This window comes from Scatophagus argus, chromosome 6 (genome assembly GCF_020382885.2).
Source record: "Scatophagus argus isolate fScaArg1 chromosome 6, fScaArg1.pri, whole genome shotgun sequence".
NCBI classification, from domain to species: Eukaryota; Metazoa; Chordata; class Actinopteri; family Scatophagidae; genus Scatophagus; species Scatophagus argus.
Genome location: NC_058498.1, coordinates 17,892,904 through 17,914,021, shown reverse-complemented (window position 1 = coordinate 17,914,021; position 21,118 = coordinate 17,892,904). Strand labels below are relative to the sequence as shown.

The window sequence follows — 21,118 nt, the reverse complement described above, 5'->3', positions numbered from 1 at the left end:
GCACAGGAGACTGGTGTGATAACAACATCACTCCATTCACCTCTAAAAGGTATCCAGTTCATTCCCTCCTTGCTTCAGAATGAGGACAAGAGGTAAAAAAAGGTCCTACTCCACAGGAATGGAACAACAAATAGACCCATCCAAATAAATAGCTTCTAGCTGAGACTGCTGCCTAGCTGGACTGCTATGTAACAACCCTTCTGAGAGTGGTCCATCACCAGCTGGTCTTAGCCAGGAGCGGTGAAGCAAGTCACAAGCTTATTTTTATATCATCAGATCACCGAATATAGAGAGAAGAGTTAGGGCCTTTTAAAGCAAATAATATCCAACATCTAAACTCAGCATTTGCATTAAGACTTGACACAGTCTAGTTCATTAAAACTGTGATAAAACACTCTTAATGTGTGTCAGCCATGGCTCATGTGGATATGGAAGTACAATTAACAACACAGTCTACACAGTGTGCTCTGCTTCTACAGTCCTTACCAACACATTTGGTTCTGCGGCTTCTCCAGTGTAGAGGATCATTTAAAAAGACACACAAACACTTCTTGTCCAAACTTGCTTTACGATGCATAGGATAGTGCAGTTCCTACCAAACCTCTTCATAAAAAACATGTGGATCACAAGCAAACCTCAGGGTTACAGTGGAGTTTTAATTATTCATTGCACACTCCGTGACACTGAGCTGATATAATAACTTTTCCTGTATTATGTTATCTTGTGCACACACTTTTTCTCTCTCTTGTTTCCATGGCGCCCCAATTGAGGTCAACCAGCATCTATACGACCGACGCACGTGTGCCTGGAATCAACAGACAGAAGCTGCCTTCCACACCTCCTTTCGTGCTGCTGTTAAATAGGGCATCAGCACGGCCACACAGGTGATGTGATACAACACACACATGCGTACGGACTCAAATATTAAGCCACAAATTAACACAAGCATTCAGTATAAAAAACACCACCAAATACATGTTAGAATTGTTTTTGCATTTCTGGTGTTCAAGTGACATAGTAAACGGGATGTACTGTTATAATTTGTTAGGTTACACAGTGAATCCTCGGCACATTTTTAAATACTTCCCAAAATTAAATATTTTGGTTTTCGAACTACATGAACAAAAACAGCAGCAAATGTACGGCAACAAAATGATGCTCTAACATAAATAATGATGTAGGGGTGTGCTAACATCAAATAGTGTAGACAGCTCTGACAGCAGTGTCTGACCCAGATTGGATCAATACCGTGACTCCCCGAGGATGAGCTAAGTAAGAGGCAGTCTTTGAGATGGCTGTTTGTTATCTTGGCAGAGGCTAAGTGATGGCGCTCCAGCTATCGATTGGTTGTTAAATTTTCATGCCATAACAAAGCAGCACTTGCTAATTGTGTCAAAGTGCACCTGACCTGACCTACAGAAAGCAGAAATACATAAATGTGGGAAATTCTCAAGAGCAGGAAAATCAATAAGCCTCATCAACACAACGTGTAATATAATAGTCAGTTCTTGTGTTAATATTTTGCCTAATGAACAATGCTGTGGGAATGTAATATTATCTCTGACAACAGCATGAGGATGGGTGTTATTCTTTTTTTGTCCACGATGCTGATTAAGTTCAGACGGACAAACAGAGATGGCTGCGGTTTAGACCGAGGGAAGGCAAACTGATCCGAAATCGGTGTCATCGGGTTATTCCACCTTTGAGCCCTTGACAGCAGTAGCCAGCGGGTTGTGTATTTTTCCATGAGCAAACCAGACAGCCAGCGTGGTCCTCGTCCTCCGTCTCTGGCCACGGCCCAGAATGGAAAAAAGGAGGCAGTAAATGGGCCTAATTAAGTAAGTTTGGATGTTCACTGAAGTAAAATCGAGTTCATATCTTCAGGATGGGATGTTTACTTGGCACACACATAAAATGATCTCCAGGCTTCTGATAACTCTATGCTGTATATGAGGGCATTATTTTCACCTACTAATTGCTCTTTCTTATCATGAGTAATGGGAAAGCAACATGTGATACATTCAGTTCAATATTTAACCTTTATATAGTTTAAAGAGACACTTCAACATTTTGGGCATATAGTCTTAACTGCTTCCTTGGCAAGAGTTAGATAAGAGGATCAGTGCCACTTTAATTTCTCTACAGCAAATATGAAGCTAAAGCCAAGAGATGATTAGCTTAGCTTAGCATGAAGACAGGAAAGGGTCAGGTTGGTTGTCTGAAATAACAAAATCCACCTACACGCACCTCAAAGGCTCATTCCCCACATTTTGATCAACCATTTGTTTTATCTGTACATGAGTGTTGCAATCAAAATGTGAGGCATCCAGCACAGTAAATCACTCTCGATGAAATCAGCCCAAAAACCACTACTTGTTTTTGAAGAAAATCAAAAAGCATATTGTCAAACTGTTATGTCATCCTACATTTTAAATCATGTTATTGTTTTTCTGACCAGCGCTAATGTGATTCAAGTCAAAAACACACCTTCGCAGATGGCAGACAGAGATCAAATACATGGCTAATGCGTTTACATGTCACTGTTTCTTTCAGAATAATCCAGCCTAAACCACCCAACAAAGAAGGGTCTCTTTGTTTCTACAAGTAGGACATGATGTTAGCATGCACAAACACATTAACAGGATCCTTCAAAAGCCATCCATTAACACACATGCTAGTGTCACTCATACAGACTTTATCAATATATCATACATGCTATATCCTACTTTATCAATCAATAATTCCCCTCAATTGACCATTCCTCCCTGATCAGTACAGAGCTACTTGGATGACTACACAAATAATTAAGGAGTCATCAACTTACTAATACTAAGCTTTTGAAAGAGGCTTTAAACGTTCCTCGCAATTACGGCACTCTGGCTGAATAACATCTTTAACAGCTAATCTGTACTGGTTCTGCATGTTAACTTGCAGAGAAGCAAGCTCAAGGTAACACACACACACACACACACACACACACACACACGGTAATGTCAGCTACTTAGAGGCTACAGTAGGAAGTATGGTTGAACTCAGCTCTAAATATGTTAATGCGTCTTAAACTGGCATGGAGGTGCCGGCACACATCCACAGCTTTCTTTCCCTAAATACCTTTCCGCTCAGCATTCCTCTGATTCTCAAAGTGCTCAGAGGAGGCAAAGCTGCTCCGTCCTGTGCTGTCAGTGCATATCATGCACTTGCATAATACTGTATAATATAGCGAATGTGTAGAGGAAGTGGGAGCTGGAGAGGACAGCTTTTCACTATGCCAAATGATCCATTGTGATCAATGGCATCAAGAAAGCAAGAAGGCTTAATAAAAAGCTTCCTGGCTTCTGCTCCCTCAGAAAACATCCCTCTGAGACATTTAGGCATTTAGATAGATGATGAGGAACGCACAGCACAGTCAGCATGCAAACAAATTGCTTGTTTTGTACAAACCATATTTTAAAAAAAAGATATCAGTTTACTGTCCTAGAAAACAGGCAAAACCAGCTAATCTTCACAAATCCGAAACTGGATCCAAAGAATTTTGGTCATTTTACGTAAAAACTAAATAAATAAATCAAATCTGATTATCCATATAGTTGGCTGACCGACAATTTTATTATCAACAAATTTGATTTGAGTTCTAAAATAGGTATATCTTCTTATACAAGTTAAAAGACTGAAGATATGATAAGCTCGTGTGATGAGTGAATTTATAAGCCAGCCCTTCATTGCTTGCAAGCTGAACAAGGCCATTGACAGGTGACAAACTCCAGCCACAGTACAGAGTTTTTCTTTGCCTTTTAATCACATAAAAACAGAGCAGGCACCAGTGATTTTCTTAAGACAACAAACTATTGCAGAGGTGTAAAACAACACACTACATTCCAAAACCAACATTATAATTTTCAGCTCAGGCCTTTTACACCAGTCTCAGAGTGGGAGACACCGCACACAATACACACTCATAACTCCAGTTGGCCAGACTTGACTTTGATTCGCCCCGACAAAATCTGAATCTTCTGGGGTTCTGTAACTGTGACACAGACAGACAGAAGCCCAGAAGCAAAGCCAGCTAAGCCATGGTCACTATTACTTTACTATCCCTAATCCCAATCCCATTCTCTCCAGGCAACTAGACTAACCATCTGGATTATCAGGATAAAATGGCACCAATGCAAGCATGGGTGGAAGTCCAGAGGCCGTCTGTCTGTTTTTCTGGGTTGCTGCCTGTCTCTGCTCTGTTTCAGCATCAGGGAAAACCTTTTAGAGAAGAATCTCATGTTGTAAAGATTCACAGACACTCATGGATGATCTCAGGAATGGCTGCATTTCTGTTATATGAACGGTCCACATTTCAAATTTTCAAACTTCATTTAAATGCCACACCTGCCAGTACACTGCATCTACCGTCTGCCTTCACCAGCCAAGTCCCTCTATTTGACATTCAAACAGACAATGAGAGTTGGCTCAGATGACTCGCTCAGCAGCTGCTGACAGCAGCCAGCGACTCCAGTTTAAGTCTTGCCGTTGCTCAGGAGCCTGCGACGGTTACATCTTCATTTCACACTGCGGATCGGTCTAATGGAACAGGTGGGTATGAAAGTGTAATTTTTCCTTGGAGAGGCCTGAAAGCTCAGTGGACTTTGAAATGGAAATTCAAAGTGAGGAGGTGCAGAAAGAGGTGTCTTTGTTGAAGCCAAGTCCTCATAGAATATTAGAAGCACCATAGGGATAATTGTTTTTTACACACATCACAGGGACACAAGTCAAAAAAACAGCAACTCCTGACTGTCAGCTGTGCAGGCTTCTACTCTTGTGTTTGTGGATGCGTAATGCCTGGCCACAGTGTGAGTCAGCAGGTAGACTTGGGCAGTACAAATACACATCAGGAGAGGAGTTGGAGTAAATGGTATTTCTATATTCATAATGCCAGTCAACATTTTCTCCTGGACACTGGCTGGTGGGAATGCTGCATGAATACTGGATTGATGTCAAGAGTGTGTGTGTCCTATACTCCCACGGGGAGCTCACGCTGCCCCTGAAGAGACTGGCAGGGCCGAGTAACAGCACCCTGTTCTCTGGGCAAAGCTAAATATAGCTCAGACCTTCTGGCAAAATCACACACACACACACACACACAAGTGTTCAAACTCTTATGCAATTTCAGTATGTTTTTCATTACTGAGCTCCCAAATCAGAGCTGAACTCAGTGGTCCTTGCTGATCCTCAAACTATATTCAAAGACTTCAGTCACGAGAAACAAAAAGTCCTTTTAGGGACTGAAGAGGAGGAGAGCAGAGGAGACTCTGTGCAGCGTGGATGATACAAATAAACAGGGTGATCAGTCTGACTCGTGTGCTGCTGTTATTGCTGAGAGCAGCATTTTCTGCCACTGGTGACTCAGTAGAGGATAATCTACTCTAACTACAGAAGGACAACAGTGGCACAACAACAGCGAAGGTAACTGCTGCTCATACCTGTAGACAAAAACCTACACAGACAGCTGCAGATTACCAGTTGCCTTCTGCCATCATTCAAATGTTGTGTGGAACTGCATTAATCTCAGCATGCCCCTTAGACACGCTTAACTTAGATACGCCACACAGACCACCTCTGCAGCCTGCCATCTAAGTGAATACGTTGAGCGCAGATGATCCGGCTCCGCTGTTGTGAAGCAGCCTCAGGTATACGGTTGGTTACTCCGCAAGGTGTTCTCCATCATTTACTATTCTACCAACACTAAGCTGCCTCTGTGCTTGTCTGTGGTTTCAAAGAGAAATCCTTTGAACAGCTAATGTAGGCCCAGATGAATACCCTCAGAAAAACTGACGGAGAGACAGCAGCCTTGGCCTTTTGTAAAATACAATGCAGCAAATAACACAGCCCCGCAGCTGCTGATCCAGCTTGAACATGTATAGAAAATGAAGCCTCTTCTCCATGCTGCCCCCAGGACGTCGAAATGCGGAAGAAACACAAAACTGTTGGTAGAGAGAGCCCGGAGAGGTGGGAGGAAAGTATGTATGTAAGAAAAGCAGTCACACACTGATGGGATTTTGGGTACAACCCAATCAAGGATTACAGACATAAAAGCAGATAAAAATTTGCACTGCATCTTTATTTCAGTTTGTGTTTAAAATATACTCATAAAATATACTCAAATCATGTAACAAAACAGTCACATATTTGGAATTGAGTGCAAAGTGTAAAACAGCTTAAAAAACACAATTAAAATATGGAATCTGCACTGAGAACAGCAAAACAGACTCAAAATATATGTCTACTGAAATAGCCATTAAAGACCAATAGCCATCTTCATCAGAAAAGGAGTAAACAGGTCAAACTATATTGCGCAGGACAATCTTCCTTTAGTATGGCTCAGCCTTATTAGCCTCTTACCACAAGGTGAGCTATGCTTCCATGTCAGTGTGATTATTTAATAGAAAAAATTGCACGTCACTGGAGTGCCACAAAAATCACCTAAATCCAACACAGAAACCCCCTGCGTCAAACACGAACTTAGACTCACAGCCACTAGAAAATGCAGCTTTGATCATTTAAGACTGCTCTACTGTCTGCAAATACATCATCAGATGAGACGTACGTAGAGTGTTGCTTGGACATGTGAACCAGGAGACTGAATTTCCCATCAAAGCTCACACTGTTTGATGAATGAACAAAATGAATGAATGAATATCCGTGGCTCAGATAAGCTCGACAGCCTCATGCTCTTGTCTCACTACTCTCATGTTCCTCCAGGTGCTGATTATGAAAAAATAATAGCCTGCACAATAGGCACAGTAACTCTCTTAATCGAAAACAGCAGGTCGTATTAGTGGAAGTTGGTATAGTGTGCCACTGCGGTCAACTGAACAAGAGCCTCATGCATGGCACATGCAGCTTTTTACAGCTGAAAAGTCACTAATACACAGGAAAATGCAGCCTAGAGTTCGTTATATGTCTTTCCTCCCTGTTTTTATCTCCATTTCCTGTACTCCCACACGGAAAGGAAATATATGAACATATATCCAAATATATGCAGAATATATGTTGCATGTATGCCATATTTAGGGTCATATATGTGCATGTATGTGGATATATGTATGTGTCATATAAGACTTACACATATCCACATATATGCCACAGTCAGGTGCATATATGTCATACATAATGCCTTATATAGCTCATATATGTCTGACTTTTTGCATATATGCCATACATAATGCCTATGTCTCACTTTATTTGCAAATGATGTAATGTGCATATATGTTTAAACAAAATGTATTTATGATTGTATTCACTTTCAAATTCAATGTATAAGACAATAGCTTTTGATTGTTTTATTGCACACAGAAATTTTTTGTGGCCTCACACTCTGTCATCTATCATCAACTCGATCCATATTGCGGCGACGGGCGAACTACCGACTCATAAAGCCGAACCGAGACACCCGGCTTAGAAGGCTATAGGGCTCGAAAGTGTGACATAGCAGAGTGGGAAAACCGCAATGCATTGTGGGCTTTACGGGCAACTGAAAAGTGTGTTTAGGCCGGCTGCATACGTGACGCTGTTCTTGTGTTCTGCTGTTTTGTTTAAACAAGTTAAAACATGGTGCAAACAGGCTGTGTCATTAACTGCCACAAACGTTCACATGATCGCTTCGGTAAAAACAATGATGGGGTGAGATTTGCAGAGTTTGTCAACTATATGTACATATAGCTGACAGACATATATGTAGGGGGTCAATTTTGAATATGTGCATATATGTTGGAAAATATATGTGGCCTAGATAAAAAACATATATGTTCATATATTTTCTTTCCGTGTGGGCTTACTGTCACACTCACTCATCTTCACAGCAGCTACTATGCAGAAATTGAAAAATGATAGTCGAACACAAGGATAGGCAGCATCAAACACAGCCCTCCTGCTTCGCTGTGGTGTTTGTACAAAAGAGCTACTGTGGCACACATCCCCCTCTTGCAGAGAACATCAGCACGACCAAAGACGTAACCAAACTGCGTCATCATTTGCTTTAAATAATATGACATCAAATAACCCGACAGAGGGTCAAAATCCCATATGCTGGCCAATGGCATACAAACTGATACTAGCATGCATGGCCACAGAGGGAGAAAGAGAGAGAGAGGGTGAGAGAGAGAGAGACCTTGTACAACGAAGAAGGCGGAAGCAAACAGATGATAAATTCCACAGAAGGCGAGCACCTTTTGTGCTTCTGTCAGCAATTCTGACAGGCCTTGCCTAAAGCGAAGAACGGAGAAAAACAAAAGGGAGGAGGGCTGACGGATAGTGACAAATGAGTGGCTGAGCCTAGGGAATCACTCCGTGAGAAGGAGGTAGATGAGTTGTAGCTCACCCGAGAGTGAGGACAGGAGAGGAGATTACAGCCAGGGCTGAAGGTGAGAGGAGTTGAATACGAGTGTGGGGAGAAGATAAGTGAGATCAATGCTGTCGTGCTGACAGGAGACTATGGAGACAAAAATTACAATTGCCTGAGGATGAGGAGCTCTGAATGGGACTAAATGTTCAAACAGCTATTTAACAGCCAGCTGTGACACTCACACAGCCTTGTATTTGCACATTCAGAGCAGCTGAGATGAAGAGCGCAGCCTGCAATTACATGTACGCAAGAATGTGACGATAACAGAGCTCTCACTTTAACATATTATGTGGACACCCACCATCTCCAGCAGCCAATAAGAACCATTTCCATAAATTCCTACTGACTTGTACATTCTTATTACACTTCTACTGAAATGAACACAATCCCTGTGCTTAACACCCTTCAGAAAAGCCTTTTGTGGACTATCCCTTTAAAATCTATCACTGACAGACGCTGCATGGAAGTCACAGTGTGATCTGTGCCTACCCCTCCTTTCTGCAGGCTTATCAGAGAAACTAAAGGCAGTTCTTCTTCACCACTGTTGCAAAGTGTTTGTTCACTCTACTCCACAGAGTGTAGAGAATGGTCTAAATCTGCTCTATTTGGAAAGCGTTGTGAGATAACTATTGTTGTGACTGCGCTATGTAAATAAAAAGAGAAATGAACTGAACTTAACCTACAAAAGCTTTGTATAACTTGCAGAACTACAGTATATTAGCAATGTAATGAATAAGGTCAATATAGGCTCATTTTAACTGTGTCAAGTAAAAATAGTGGGACGTGTTGAGATAAATGTAATGCAATAGCAGGGCACTGCAGACTAACCCACTCAAACAGCAACAGAAGCTATAACAGAGCAGAGCACAATATCACTAGACTGGAGCTAACATATGTACATTCATCATTGTCAATAGGGATTAACATTATGATTAATCTAAAAATATTCTGTAGATAATTTTCCTCTCCATTAGCATACCATGCACAAGGCCTTCGGTGATACTTCTGAGTCACTGCTTAAGTCAAGTAACAGTACTTGAATTTTGCATTTATCAATGTTTGAGTCCTCAGAAGTTGCATAGACAACCTTGGCTGCTCTGGTCAGGGATTTACTCAAGGAAACATGCTACTGGCCAATACTGATGAGTGAAATCACACAGAGGTAAAACAGTAACAGGTTTGTTTACTCTGCCATAGCAAAAAAATATTAGAACTACAACTACACATAGATACAATGGCGGTATCATTTGTATTAGTTAATGTGTCATTTTCTCTATACTTCTCTTAGTGTAATAGTGATGTTACCCTAACAGCACATCAAAATAATATAATATAATTAGCATTAGTCGATTCAAAGGATAAAGCTGAGGTTAAATGAGGTAACAAGATTACAGTGTTTGTATGTTAAAAACAAGAAACTAAAGCCATCAGCAGTGTTTTTTAATCCTCGTTCTCTATAAAATGTAATCACTGAAATCACATCATACTATGATTTGTTCTCTGTTGCTTTTAGATATCTGAATGCCAACTGTCTGTAAGCCATCGACCTACATACATTTGGTGAACTGGAGTGGTCTACCCAATAATGCATCTGTTTACCACTGTTCCCATGTACATGCAGTCTCGCACTCTCTCTCCAGTAAAGCTTGTGTTTTCCAATCACATGTGAAGGTGCATTGACTGAGCAGGTACACGCTTGCAAAACTACTAGTGGTGCATGAGGAAAGGGAGCATCTGCAGCCAAAAGCACATCACGTCCACTTCACCCTCTGTTAGAGCTAAGCTCAATGTGTAAGCCTCACGCTGATTCATGAGCTTGTTCTGTGTGGAGGTAGTAAGGTCCTGTCAAAGTCAGCACTTTCCTCACCAGGGACAATGAAAATCCCCAAGCTGTGACGTACAGTAAAACAAGGCCAGTGAATGTAGCACGACTGCTGATAGATTCAAGAGTCCAGCATTTATGTATAAGCAGCCATTCAATACAGACATACCCGCATCCACTGGTACACTTTCACATGGCTATATTCAGTTCAGTCATTCAGCATAATGGCCAAGACTGTGCTTTTGCCAAAATAAATTGTTATAGTTATATAGTAATAGTTATATAAATAGTTGAAAATTATCACTCTAAAATAGCTAATAGTTCAGTAACTAGTGTGATAAACTCAAACACAAAAGTCAAAACACTGACTGACATGATTGTTTGAACCCGATTTTCTCACACTGAACTAATGCCTGTCTCACAAAATTTGCAAAAACAGTAATCTTATCTATTGACATGTGGCTCCCTGTCCACATGTAGTGCATCTCTGTATATGTGGCTGCACTTATAAGAAGAGAACACTGTTGGCTCTTGTTTACTCGTACAGTCGGTCTAACCTCATCACTTCACATATAACTTCACTTCTCACGGAAAAATGTTAGGATAATCAAACATGTTTTGGATTTCAGCAAAAATAACTGCAGAACATATGACGCTTGCTTTCACTTTTTGTGTAGCCCAATGTGCAGTTTTTTGCACATTGTTGAGAGGGAGTTATTTACATATTAGCACACCTCCATCATCTCTCATGACTGACACACACACACACACAACAAATAGGCTATAACCTTAGGATGCAAACAGCTGCAACACAATGACAAAGCAGCTTAACAGTTACACACTCAGTGTACAAAACTGCAAATGGTGAGACTGTTACAAATTAACAAATTATTGACTGTTTTAACGCATTATGAGCAAACTTTCATTGTTTTCCTGAATTAAAATAAACCTTAACTGAAGACGTGACTGAGACAGCTCTCAGACTGTCTCTTGAATTGCAAGGTCAATTTATCCCAACTTATAATGGATTTTTGATAAGCATATGTTGGCTTGGATCAATATTATTAGTATAAATACGTAACATATAAATGGATTTTTAGCCAACATACTGTTAATACTGAGTGCACTGGAGTTATAATAACTGGTTTTCACAATACACAACATGCCATGCCAAAGTAGCAAATCACAGGTGTAAATAATACAGTTAACAATGGCTGAATTCCATTTTGCTGCTTTAGTAAAAGGGTGCTGGTATTCATACTGTCACACTGTCATGACTTGAATACAACAGAGCCATCATCATTAACGCCATGTCAAGTCAAAATGTCTGCTCAGAAAAATGCTCTGTATCTTAGTGTTAAAGAAATACTCAGTAAATGCCGAGATGGTGGCAAAATGGTTAATTCAGACCGATGCTTTGGTGGTTTCTTCAGAAACATAATGGGTGATATTCATGTATCTCCACACCACCTGTCACTGGTGATAATTCTAGCAGCCTGCAGCTGGAAAAGACAGGAGACGGAGCTAAGGGAAATGTTGTTCCCAGGGAGAAGGTGGCCAGAAATCCTCGCTACACCCCTGTCTCTTTCTGTCTGCAAAGCCGAGGAATTGGAAATATTTACAGCAGTACCATAGTCATATGCCCCTTCCGAACATCTAGCCATTTCCTAGCCATGGTTTGATGTGTTGCTGACTAGTCACGACTGTGCCTACATGAATGTAGTATAAACATTATACAGTAACACACATAGTGTTATATAGTACTCAACTTTACCTGTTCCCCTCATCCTGTCAGCTAAGTTAGCTACTAGCTTAGCTTACCAATTCCTTGCTAGCAAAGATGAGTCGGGACTTTCTGGTCACACCAGCAGCGTTAAATGGGGATGGATATAAAGGTGATGAAATAAACATTAAAGAGGGGTGGGTTTTATGTGAAAGATCGTAAAGTACCCATGTCTGCGGCGTCCATTCCGTAGCTAACTCCAACGACCGTGTCCCCATCATCGGATGCTGCGGCCACGGATAGCGGGCTCCCGTCCCTGGCCTCCGACAGCCCGACCGCTCCCTCGGCTGCTGCTTCCATTCAGCCTCCCGGAGGAAACACAGACAAGCCCCCCGAATAAAGACCCACAGCGACGGCGCGATACCGGTGGGAGGGAGGACCACTATGTTGTTTGATATATAACAATAATCAAACGCAGGAATACGTGGTAGTTTTCCCCGACAGTCCCTTCATCTGTGCGGTGTTTCCTCACGACGACGGCACACGTCCTGCTCCTCTCAGGTCGACTGCACCGCACTTGCTGCCGTGCTGCTGCTGCCTGATTTTGTGCTGGACGCTGTGGCTCCCTCTGCAGGAGGCCGAGGGAACCGCAGCCTGAAGCTCAGCGTGACCTCCTGGATGCTCTGAATCTCGCGCAGAGGTCAGTTTGATCTAATGGGGTCTATAGTGGCTGCATTACATTTACACGAGCGCTTAATCCGTTTGGTGAGTTTACACCTGCTTGTCACATCTCTCACTTGATTTGTGCTCCAAAAACTTTTAACATCCATCTAATAGTTGTGATCAGCCAGAGAGATGGTTAAACAATAAAGTCATATAAGAAAAAATAGCATCTTCTCACAAGTTTATCTTAACCTTTTGACCTCTGCATTAAATTAAAGCTTTTGGCTCCAAAACATAAGTTATTCAAAGACTAATAACACTATCGTTATGGGTTTGTACTGTGACAATGTACTGTTCATGTCACACAGTGCTAAGCATATCATTACTGATCAATACTACTAATGGATATGAACACGCACTGGTGTGATATCTTTAAAAAAATTTCAATTCAATTAAATTTATTTATAAAGCGCCAAATCACAACGAAAGTTATCTAATGACCTAATTTAGTACCAAAATGCAGTTCCACTATACCTTCAAATATTACTGTATACATAAAAAACAACACTCTAAACAAGACCTCGCGAAACACATTAACACTTGTATGGATGAAGGCTCTTGCATTTGATATTGTAGTACAAAATAAAAACCATAGTTTGGTGTTTGCATTTTCATTTGCTGTATATGTGATTATAGTTTGTACATGATACTTTAAATGGTTGATCTGTGTCTCTTAAACCCATAGTAACGTAATGTCATAATTGTGCCTAACCGTATTACATAATTCTAAGTACTGAGTTGCCGCATATAAATCCATTGTTCAAATGACAAGTGTCACAGACATTGTACATTTTTCTACCCAGATGAACAAATCCCAGTTTCATTTTAAGTACTAGCGTTCCTTAATGAATGATTTTCTGACCCACATACACACTTGCATTTTTCAGCATAACAGAAATGGATTTTCTGCCACTTTTTACCATTTCCATTATCCAGAATGAATGATCATTGCATACCTCAGTAGCTCAGGACAAAACATCAACACGCATCTATTCTACAAGGCATGCCAATATAATACAATGTCATAAGATAACTTGACAAATGTTTTGCTGACAGACAATAAACACCAGAGCCGAAAGTATCATTAGAACAAAACGTTAGTTAGTTTTATTATGAAGGCAATTCTTCACATTCACCCATGAAAAGAGTTACATTCAAGCATCCTTTCTCCTTCTCGCCAGAGAACCAAATGAAGGCAAGCCCAGTACGCCCAGCAGGTTTGCACGCCATTTACATCAGGTCTGCTCTGTCCGCCATGCGGTTTCGTGAACAGACCGTCACTGGTCTGGGGTAGACCAAAACTATATTCATCGGTGCTTGGAGAGGCAGAGAAAGGTTATGAAAGGGTGACAATATGGACCAAAAATTGGCCAGTGAGTCATAAATCATCCATTAGGCGTTTACAAGTATTGGGGAAGATCCTTCTCCACCACCTGGGAGGAAAACAAGAGCAGACATCACTTGGCATAACAGCACACACAGAATGTGTCAATACAACTTGAGTAACATGGTCCTGTGAATTATGGACTGTAGATAATGTCATTTTATGTGAAAGGGCAAGCCCATGTTAAAACCAGAGGAATTAACTCTCTCAACGTTGTGTTTATCTGTTTAACTTATTTATCTTACTTGCTCTAACACACAAGCAGAATGTTAACCTGCACAAAATGTTATATCTGACCAGTTTTGAATGAGTACTACCAGTCAAGCTGCTGTATATACACTACAGTGTCAGTGGCAAAGAAAGATGTTTATACGTACACTTGGGTTATCCATGGGTCCGTATCGCTTCACCACCTGACCCTCTCTGTTGATCAAAAACTAGAGACAGGAGAGAGAGAAAACTGAAATGTAATGTGCATGAAACCTCTGAACAAAAGCACTCACAGGCTGCTTCCAATAATTATTCTATAACCTAAAATATGGTACACTGTTTGATGATAATAACTGTAAACACATTACACAGAGACAGAGAAGCTGCTTAGCACTGACACTCAGGACCAGAGGAATAAAGGATTCATTTTCAGCTTAGTCAACTCTGAATAAACAGGAAATGATGGATAAGAACAATATTTACCTTAGTGAAATTCCACTTGATGCTACTGCAAAAATGATAACAAATCATATGTTAGAAAATAATCACTGAAGCTATTATAGCATCAATATGCATGTTACAAGCGTTCAGCCTTTCATTCGGTCGCCACTTACTTTCCCAGGAAGCCTCTCCCGTTGGGCTGCTCTTTCAGCCACTTCCACAGAGGATGAGCGCTGGCCCCGTTCACATCGATCTTACTGAACATGTCAAACTGAGCGTTGTAAGAACTTGCAAACTGCTTGATCTGAGCCTCAGTGCCAGGCTCCTTCAAAATAAAATAAGTTGAGAGACATTACGTCAGCACCATTCAGGGCCTGAGCAGATTAAAGATAAGGAAACTACTAAACCATAATAAGATGCTCCCTCTTACATAGACGACTCAAATATTACGACTATACAATGTCTTATGCTCTAAGTCTTCCATCGTTATTAGTAAAGAATGCAATGTAAGGTCTCTCCACGGTTTTATAATTTCACCTTGTTGTCTCACATTCCTTTGACTTGATGTGATCCAAACGACAATCTTGTGCCTGTTCAAACATGGTGCTTTAAAAAAACAGTCACGAGTTACGTACCTGGTTCCCAAACTGGTTAGAAGGGAAAGCGAGGATGCGTAAACCTCTCTCAGCGTACTTGGCGTGCATCTCGGTAAACTGAGAGTAGTTTACAGGGGTTTTACCTCATTTAGAGGCGACATTGGTGATGATGACAACATTCCCCCTGAAAATACGAGAGAAACATACATGATGTTGTAGAGACAGTACAGTAGGCGTGAAAAAAGAGGCTACAACAAATTTACAGAGAGAATATGTCCTAGATAGATTTACCTGTATTTTTCTAGGGAAACCAAATTGCCATCAATATCTGTTGCTGAGAAGTCATAAATAGACGTGGCTGTCTGCCATTCCTCTGGCGGGGTAGACTGTTGGGAAGAGAAGGGGGTTAAAAAAGACTTGAGTGATGACAGCTTACTTTAAAAAAGGCACTTTTATCATGGTTAATGAATATTAGACAACAAGAAATATGTTCCCTATTGTGTACAAATCATACAAATACAGTACAAATATAAAATACATAACACAAACATAAAATAATGAAAATATAGTAATAATACATACATTATCCTATAACCAAGGACACTTCAGTTCAACAAAATCTGACATTTTCCAGGTTTGAGTGTTCCAACCCTAATCTCATTTTTTCTTACCATAGCCTGAAGCAGGACAGAGAAAAGCACAGCGGACCCTATCAGGCGCATGACTGCCCTTCAGTAAGGTCCTCTGAGGGCAGACTGCGATCAGATCTGATAAAACCCCCGAATGGCTTCAGCTTCACCCTCACTGTCAGACCAAGTCCCACTCACTGAGAGAGCATATGTCCCAGTGTCCTCTTGTTAAGGGAGGAGCTGATCATTAACAGAACTGACAGGCTGCGATCCTCCAATAGGTCTCATCTCTGCTGCTGACTAACAAATCCACATCATAAATGCTTGTGTACTGCGGTCCACAGTCCACAACATTATCACAAACCCAGTAAGAAAGTAGACTCCTTATAGAATCAGAAATATAGGCCATGGAGGATTGAGCTTCATGTGTCCAGGGCAAAGGGCAATACATGAATTCCTTACATAATGAGCTTAATATCAGAATGAAAAACAAAGTGTTACATCAGTGAACCAGCAAGATCTGCAGCACATGTGACCTCGCAAATCTGACCATGACGTGAAAGGCTGAGCCCCAAACACTTGTTTATTCAACCAATCCATCCATAACATCTTGCCACATTAGAGTCTGGAAATACCAGTCGAACCACCGGTCAAAGCACTGCACAACACAGGAAGTGACTGGGAAATATACTAATCTGATTTTTAAAGAGTATTTCACAGTTTTCTATCAAGTCTACTTGGGAATCATGCCTCATGACGTGTCTTTGAAAATGGCTACAAACAAAAATGTGAGCTGCTAGACCCTGTTTGACTGTACTGTTACTGTACAATAGCCAAAAGTATATTATAGATGCATTATTGTCACTTCAAGAATAGAGAATAAAAGATTTTTATAGGGGGTACAAACTTATTTATGTATTTTTTTTGCATCATCTTCACATAATAACCGTATTTCTGATAAAATTTCATAAATAAATAATAGCTTGGAATGGTGGAACTTTAGCATACTTTACTTCACTTGAGTGAAGTACAGTTCACTTGAGTTCACTTCCACTAGAGTGTTTTATATTTATACATTTATTTTTTTTCAGATGTTGTTCTAAGCCACTTTGACGATCAGTATCTTATTATTATAAAAATGATGCACTGCTATTGACTGAATTATTCACAAGAGTACAAAAAGCAGTTCAGATCAGCAAACGTCAACAGACAGGGGCCATTTTGCAATGTAAATAAGTTTTTTTTAGGCTACTTTTGGTATCTAAAGTATTTTCACTTTCACTTAAGTACAATTATGATGACTTATGATAGTTTGTAAGATGTAGTTGCCTATACATTAGGATGCTGGCAGTCCAAAGTTCATTGTTCTTACTGATATGATAAAATATTTGAGCTGTAACACAGTAACACATATGACCTTGACTCATAAGAACCTCTGAACGTCTGAGCCCGACGCTGCATTTCTCGGAATGATCCGCCTTTCTGTTCACACCAGATGGGGGAGTGCAGATGCAGAAACATCCGGTACCACAAACTACACTTGAATGAACCTTTGTAATATGATTCACACTCTAACGCCCTTATTGTTGTTTTGTACAAAGTCTCGAAGAGCGATACAGTGCGCAGTAATAGAGCGTGGGCTCTAACATAACATTGATTTGACTCAATTAACAGGCTTTATGAATGAAAAACAGCGGTTGTTACAGACATCACAGTACACGACAAACATCACTTGGCCAATCACACCACACATGTCAACGACCGTGTAAGTTTACGTTACCATTGAGGTTAGAACAAAGTACAATACGATCGCCAGTAGTGCTCCACTGCTCGCCACAGCCCCAAGCGTCAAAATAACATATAATGGCCTCATTTGTTGTGAGAGAGACCACGTTAATTTAAATCAATGGTCACATTTTAGCTGGTGGCTCCACCCTGCCGAGTGTTGTGAAACAGCAGCAGATGAGGAGGAGAGCAGAGGGTCTGTGGCTACGTCATCAGTCTGCGTCGCCAAGCGAGAGCGTGTGTCGTGCTGTCGAAAGGAGCGCAAATTATAAATAAAAAAAACGTAAAATTTAGATTATCTCGTGAGTAAGTGTAACAGCTGGAGCGATATGGATGATGAAGAGGAAACATACAGGCTGTGGAAGATTCGCAAAACCATCATGCAGGTGCGTTAGGTTTTGTTTGTTTTTTCTAGCTTGCTAGCTTAGCGTGTTGCTTCACTTAAACAGCGGTCCCTGTGGTGTTGAGGCAGGGGTTTGTTGAATTTGTCGTTGGCGTAGGGTGTGTGGGGGGCTGTGTATTGACAATTCATTTATTTCTAACTGATGATCTTGTCAGTATAAATAGGTAGCAGCTGCCCCATCGCAGTCTATTTGTAAAGTACAGCTACTTTACAGAACAAGACACTTCTAGTTGAGCCTTTCAGGAAGTACTACGTCCAGTCTGCGAAACAGGGTAAATGCCGTTCCCCACGACTGGGAGCTTTAAACCCTAAACAATGATCAAGCGTCAAGTTTAGATAGGATAAATAACGGACACGTATGTATCGCATTCTTGTCTTATCTTATCCTAATTGCTGTGAGAGGCGGTTAACAGGTTTAAGGGAAAAGCTGACAGAGAGCTCGACTCCGTTGTGGTTTGTCTGGTACAGTCGCTGACTCTCCCCTTTACACCCTCAGCTGTGCCATGACAGAGGCTACCTGGTGACACAGGACGAGTTGGACCAGACTCTGGACGAGTTCAAGAGTCAGTTTGGGGACAAGCCCAGCGAGGGTCGACCCAGACGCACAGACCTCACTGTGCTGGTGGCACACAACGATGACCCCACAGACCAGATGTTCGTTTTCTTTCCTGGTAGGTTCATAAGTAATATTAGATACTAGCTGACTAGCATTCCGTTATAAATAATAATCAAACTGCCTAGGAGCTAAAGATGAATCCAATGTAGAGTTTTTGATAGTGAATGAAGGTGTGCGTACGATACATGTAACTGTATGACATTATTCTTTTCATTTGCTTTTCAGAGGAGCCCAAGGTAGGAATCAAGACGATTAAGATGTACTGTCAGAGGATGCAGGAGGAGAACATCACACGAGCCATCATTGTTGTTCAGATGGGCATGACACCATCAGCCAAGCAGGTAAACAACTACACTCTACAAGTATCTTATAGATTTACCAAACTAACACAGGAATGTCTTTGAAAAGGATATGGCAGGTGATTTTGGAGTCTCTGTTATAATTATCTTGTGATTATCTTGTTATTCACTTTATTTTTGTGTTGGATCTTTCAGTCTCTCGTTGACATGGCGCCCAAATACATATTGGAACAGTTTCTACAGCAGGAGCTGCTGATTAACATCACAGAGCATGAGGTGCACACCAAACTGATTAGTCCGCTGTATTTGAATCTCTTTATCACTGTATTTCAAAGTTATACCTGTGCCTAAGATACAGCATTACATCTTTGTTTTTCATGCATTTTATCTTTGTCTTTCAGCTCGTTCCTGAGCACATTGTCATGACAAAAGAGGAAGTGACTGAACTTCTGGCACGATAGTATCCTTACACACGTTACACTGCTCATAATAACTGGATTCAGACATGCTCAAATCAGATTTGCCTGTAGAAAATGCACTTGGCCAGCGTCAGAGTGTTAGCAGTTTGTTTAACGAAAAAGCACAATTACACTGCACTCATTTATCCTCCCTTAACATTTTCACCCCAGTAAATTAAAGGAAAGTCAGCTGCCGAGGATCCAGGCTGGGGACCCTGTGGCCCGCTACTTTGGCTTGAAAAGAGGACAGGTAACATATCAAGAAGACGCCTTTAATATTATGACTGTTGTAAAACATTATAAGGTTGCATGGTGCCATGTCTTTGATCTTGGGTGAAAACTGCTTTTCAGTAAAGGAATGGGATCACTTAAACAGCTTTTTAGACCTGCATGTTCTTGCGAGACAGTCTGCTTTTAAGACATTTAAAGGATATTTCTGATCATTACAATTTAATTTTGTTTTTTTGTGTTGTTTTTACTAAAGAGGCATGATCTAATAAACTATGATGTATCTCTTAGCTTCACACAGAAGCTATTTGCATGTGATGTGTGAATGCAGTTGACTCACGGGCCATATGCAAACACAAGACACAAGTTCTATTCATTTAACTGTCTAACAGTGAAGCCGGGCTGTCACCACTATGGATGTGTACCACAGTCCAGTCTAAAATGTGCTTCTTTTCTTCAACTTCTGCAGGTAGTAAAGATCATCAGACCTAGTGAAACAGCTGGGAGGTACATCACATACAGACTGGTGCAGTGACAGACAGGTCAGTGTGTTATGGACAAATTTTCAGAAAAGGTTGAGACAGTCACATATGAAATTCAGTCTGTTATATTAAGCTCGTAGCTGCAATGCACGCTGTCAGCCTTTGTGTTTTGGTACTCTTATGTTTGTTTTTTTTCTCTGTGTGTGGAGCATTAATTTTCAAAGATTCCAAAGGTCAGTTACTGTGGTTGATAAGACTTATGTCTTGGTTGAAGTTGGGACGATCCCATGAATTACATTATTCAAGTGGTGGCAACAGGCCTAGTTAGTCAAAATGCGTGCGGAGAGCATGAGCATGTGTTAAATAAAATGTGGCTTGTATGTTTTATGTTCCAGGTGTTCTTCTGCATCTGCGTTTAGGACCAGTGAAGGAAACCGACAACGTTGTAGCTTTCTTTACTCATCCATCGATTGTTCTTCTGCTTTTGATTTGTGTTGTTTAAACTGTTTTTATATTTACTGACTTAAAAAAAGTAAAAAAAAAAATTAAATTAAATCATGTACTTTGTCAAGCTGGTTCAGTTCACACAATTTATGTACATTTTAAAAACAAGTAGAAAGATTTAACTTAAAGCAAGACATTTCAGAATTATTTCTACATGATACTGTAATATTTTAAGATGCCTACCTTCTTCTTCCTTTTGAAAGCCATGCTGCTATAGACTTAAGCTTTTAGAACTGGCCTGGTTACTGAGCCTTGCGTTATGTAATTACCACCCACCTTAGTCCCTCCCCCAAAACCAGGAAGTGAGTGCATGGTCAATGGTTCCAACTACCCTCATTTAGGTATTTTGTTCCTTCTCATTTTGTGTCAGCTGTTCTCCGTTTGTCTTTTCTTTACCTGTGAAGTATACAGAGAATACCGGATGGA

General features: G+C 40.7%; 3 protein-coding genes across 8 annotated transcripts in view; 1 reads left to right on the top strand and 2 right to left on the bottom strand.

The window, feature by feature from the left end:
- pip5k1ca (phosphatidylinositol-4-phosphate 5-kinase, type I, gamma a) overlaps positions 1 to 12,568 on the bottom strand; it is a 40,191-nt gene extending 27,623 nt beyond the window's left edge. For 2 of the 4 annotated variants that reach the window (XM_046392050.1, XM_046392051.1), the window contains exon 1: positions 12,162 to 12,567. In XM_046392050.1, the coding sequence (XP_046248006.1) occupies positions 12,162 to 12,294 (133 nt within the window). In that variant the 5' untranslated portion in view covers positions 12,295 to 12,567. Of the gene's footprint in view, positions 1 to 12,161 lie in introns of all 4 variants that reach the window. The other 2 variants (XM_046392049.1, XM_046392052.1) reach the window with 2 other exon arrangements.
- A 1,168-nt stretch (positions 12,569 to 13,736) lies between these two features.
- Positions 13,737 to 21,085, bottom strand: gpx4a (glutathione peroxidase 4a). 3 transcript variants are annotated; one of them, XM_046391286.1, is made up of 7 exons: positions 20,876 to 21,085; positions 15,580 to 15,674; positions 15,328 to 15,472; positions 14,866 to 15,017; positions 14,735 to 14,759; positions 14,419 to 14,478; positions 13,737 to 14,090 (listed from the first exon to the last, which is right to left on the bottom strand). In XM_046391286.1, the coding sequence occupies exons 1-7, from the start codon at positions 20,897 to 20,899 to the stop codon at positions 14,058 to 14,060; spliced, it is 534 nt and encodes a 177-aa protein (XP_046247242.1). In that variant the 5' UTR covers positions 20,900 to 21,085; the 3' UTR covers positions 13,737 to 14,057. The 3 variants fall into 3 exon arrangements, with proteins under 3 accessions (XP_046247242.1, XP_046247240.1, XP_046247241.1); XM_046391284.1 differs by lacking the exon at positions 20,876 to 21,085 and adding an exon at positions 17,698 to 17,926; XM_046391285.1 differs by lacking the exon at positions 20,876 to 21,085 and adding an exon at positions 15,960 to 16,437.
- On the top strand, positions 17,952 to 20,748 carry polr2eb (RNA polymerase II, I and III subunit E, b). Its single transcript, XM_046391283.1, has 8 exons — positions 17,952 to 18,088; positions 18,602 to 18,776; positions 18,947 to 19,062; positions 19,216 to 19,296; positions 19,422 to 19,480; positions 19,650 to 19,728; positions 20,176 to 20,248; positions 20,584 to 20,748. The coding sequence occupies exons 1-7, from the start codon at positions 18,032 to 18,034 to the stop codon at positions 20,239 to 20,241; spliced, it is 633 nt and encodes a 210-aa protein (XP_046247239.1). The 5' UTR covers positions 17,952 to 18,031; the 3' UTR covers positions 20,242 to 20,248; positions 20,584 to 20,748.
- Positions 21,086 to 21,118: the final 33 nt, after the last annotated feature.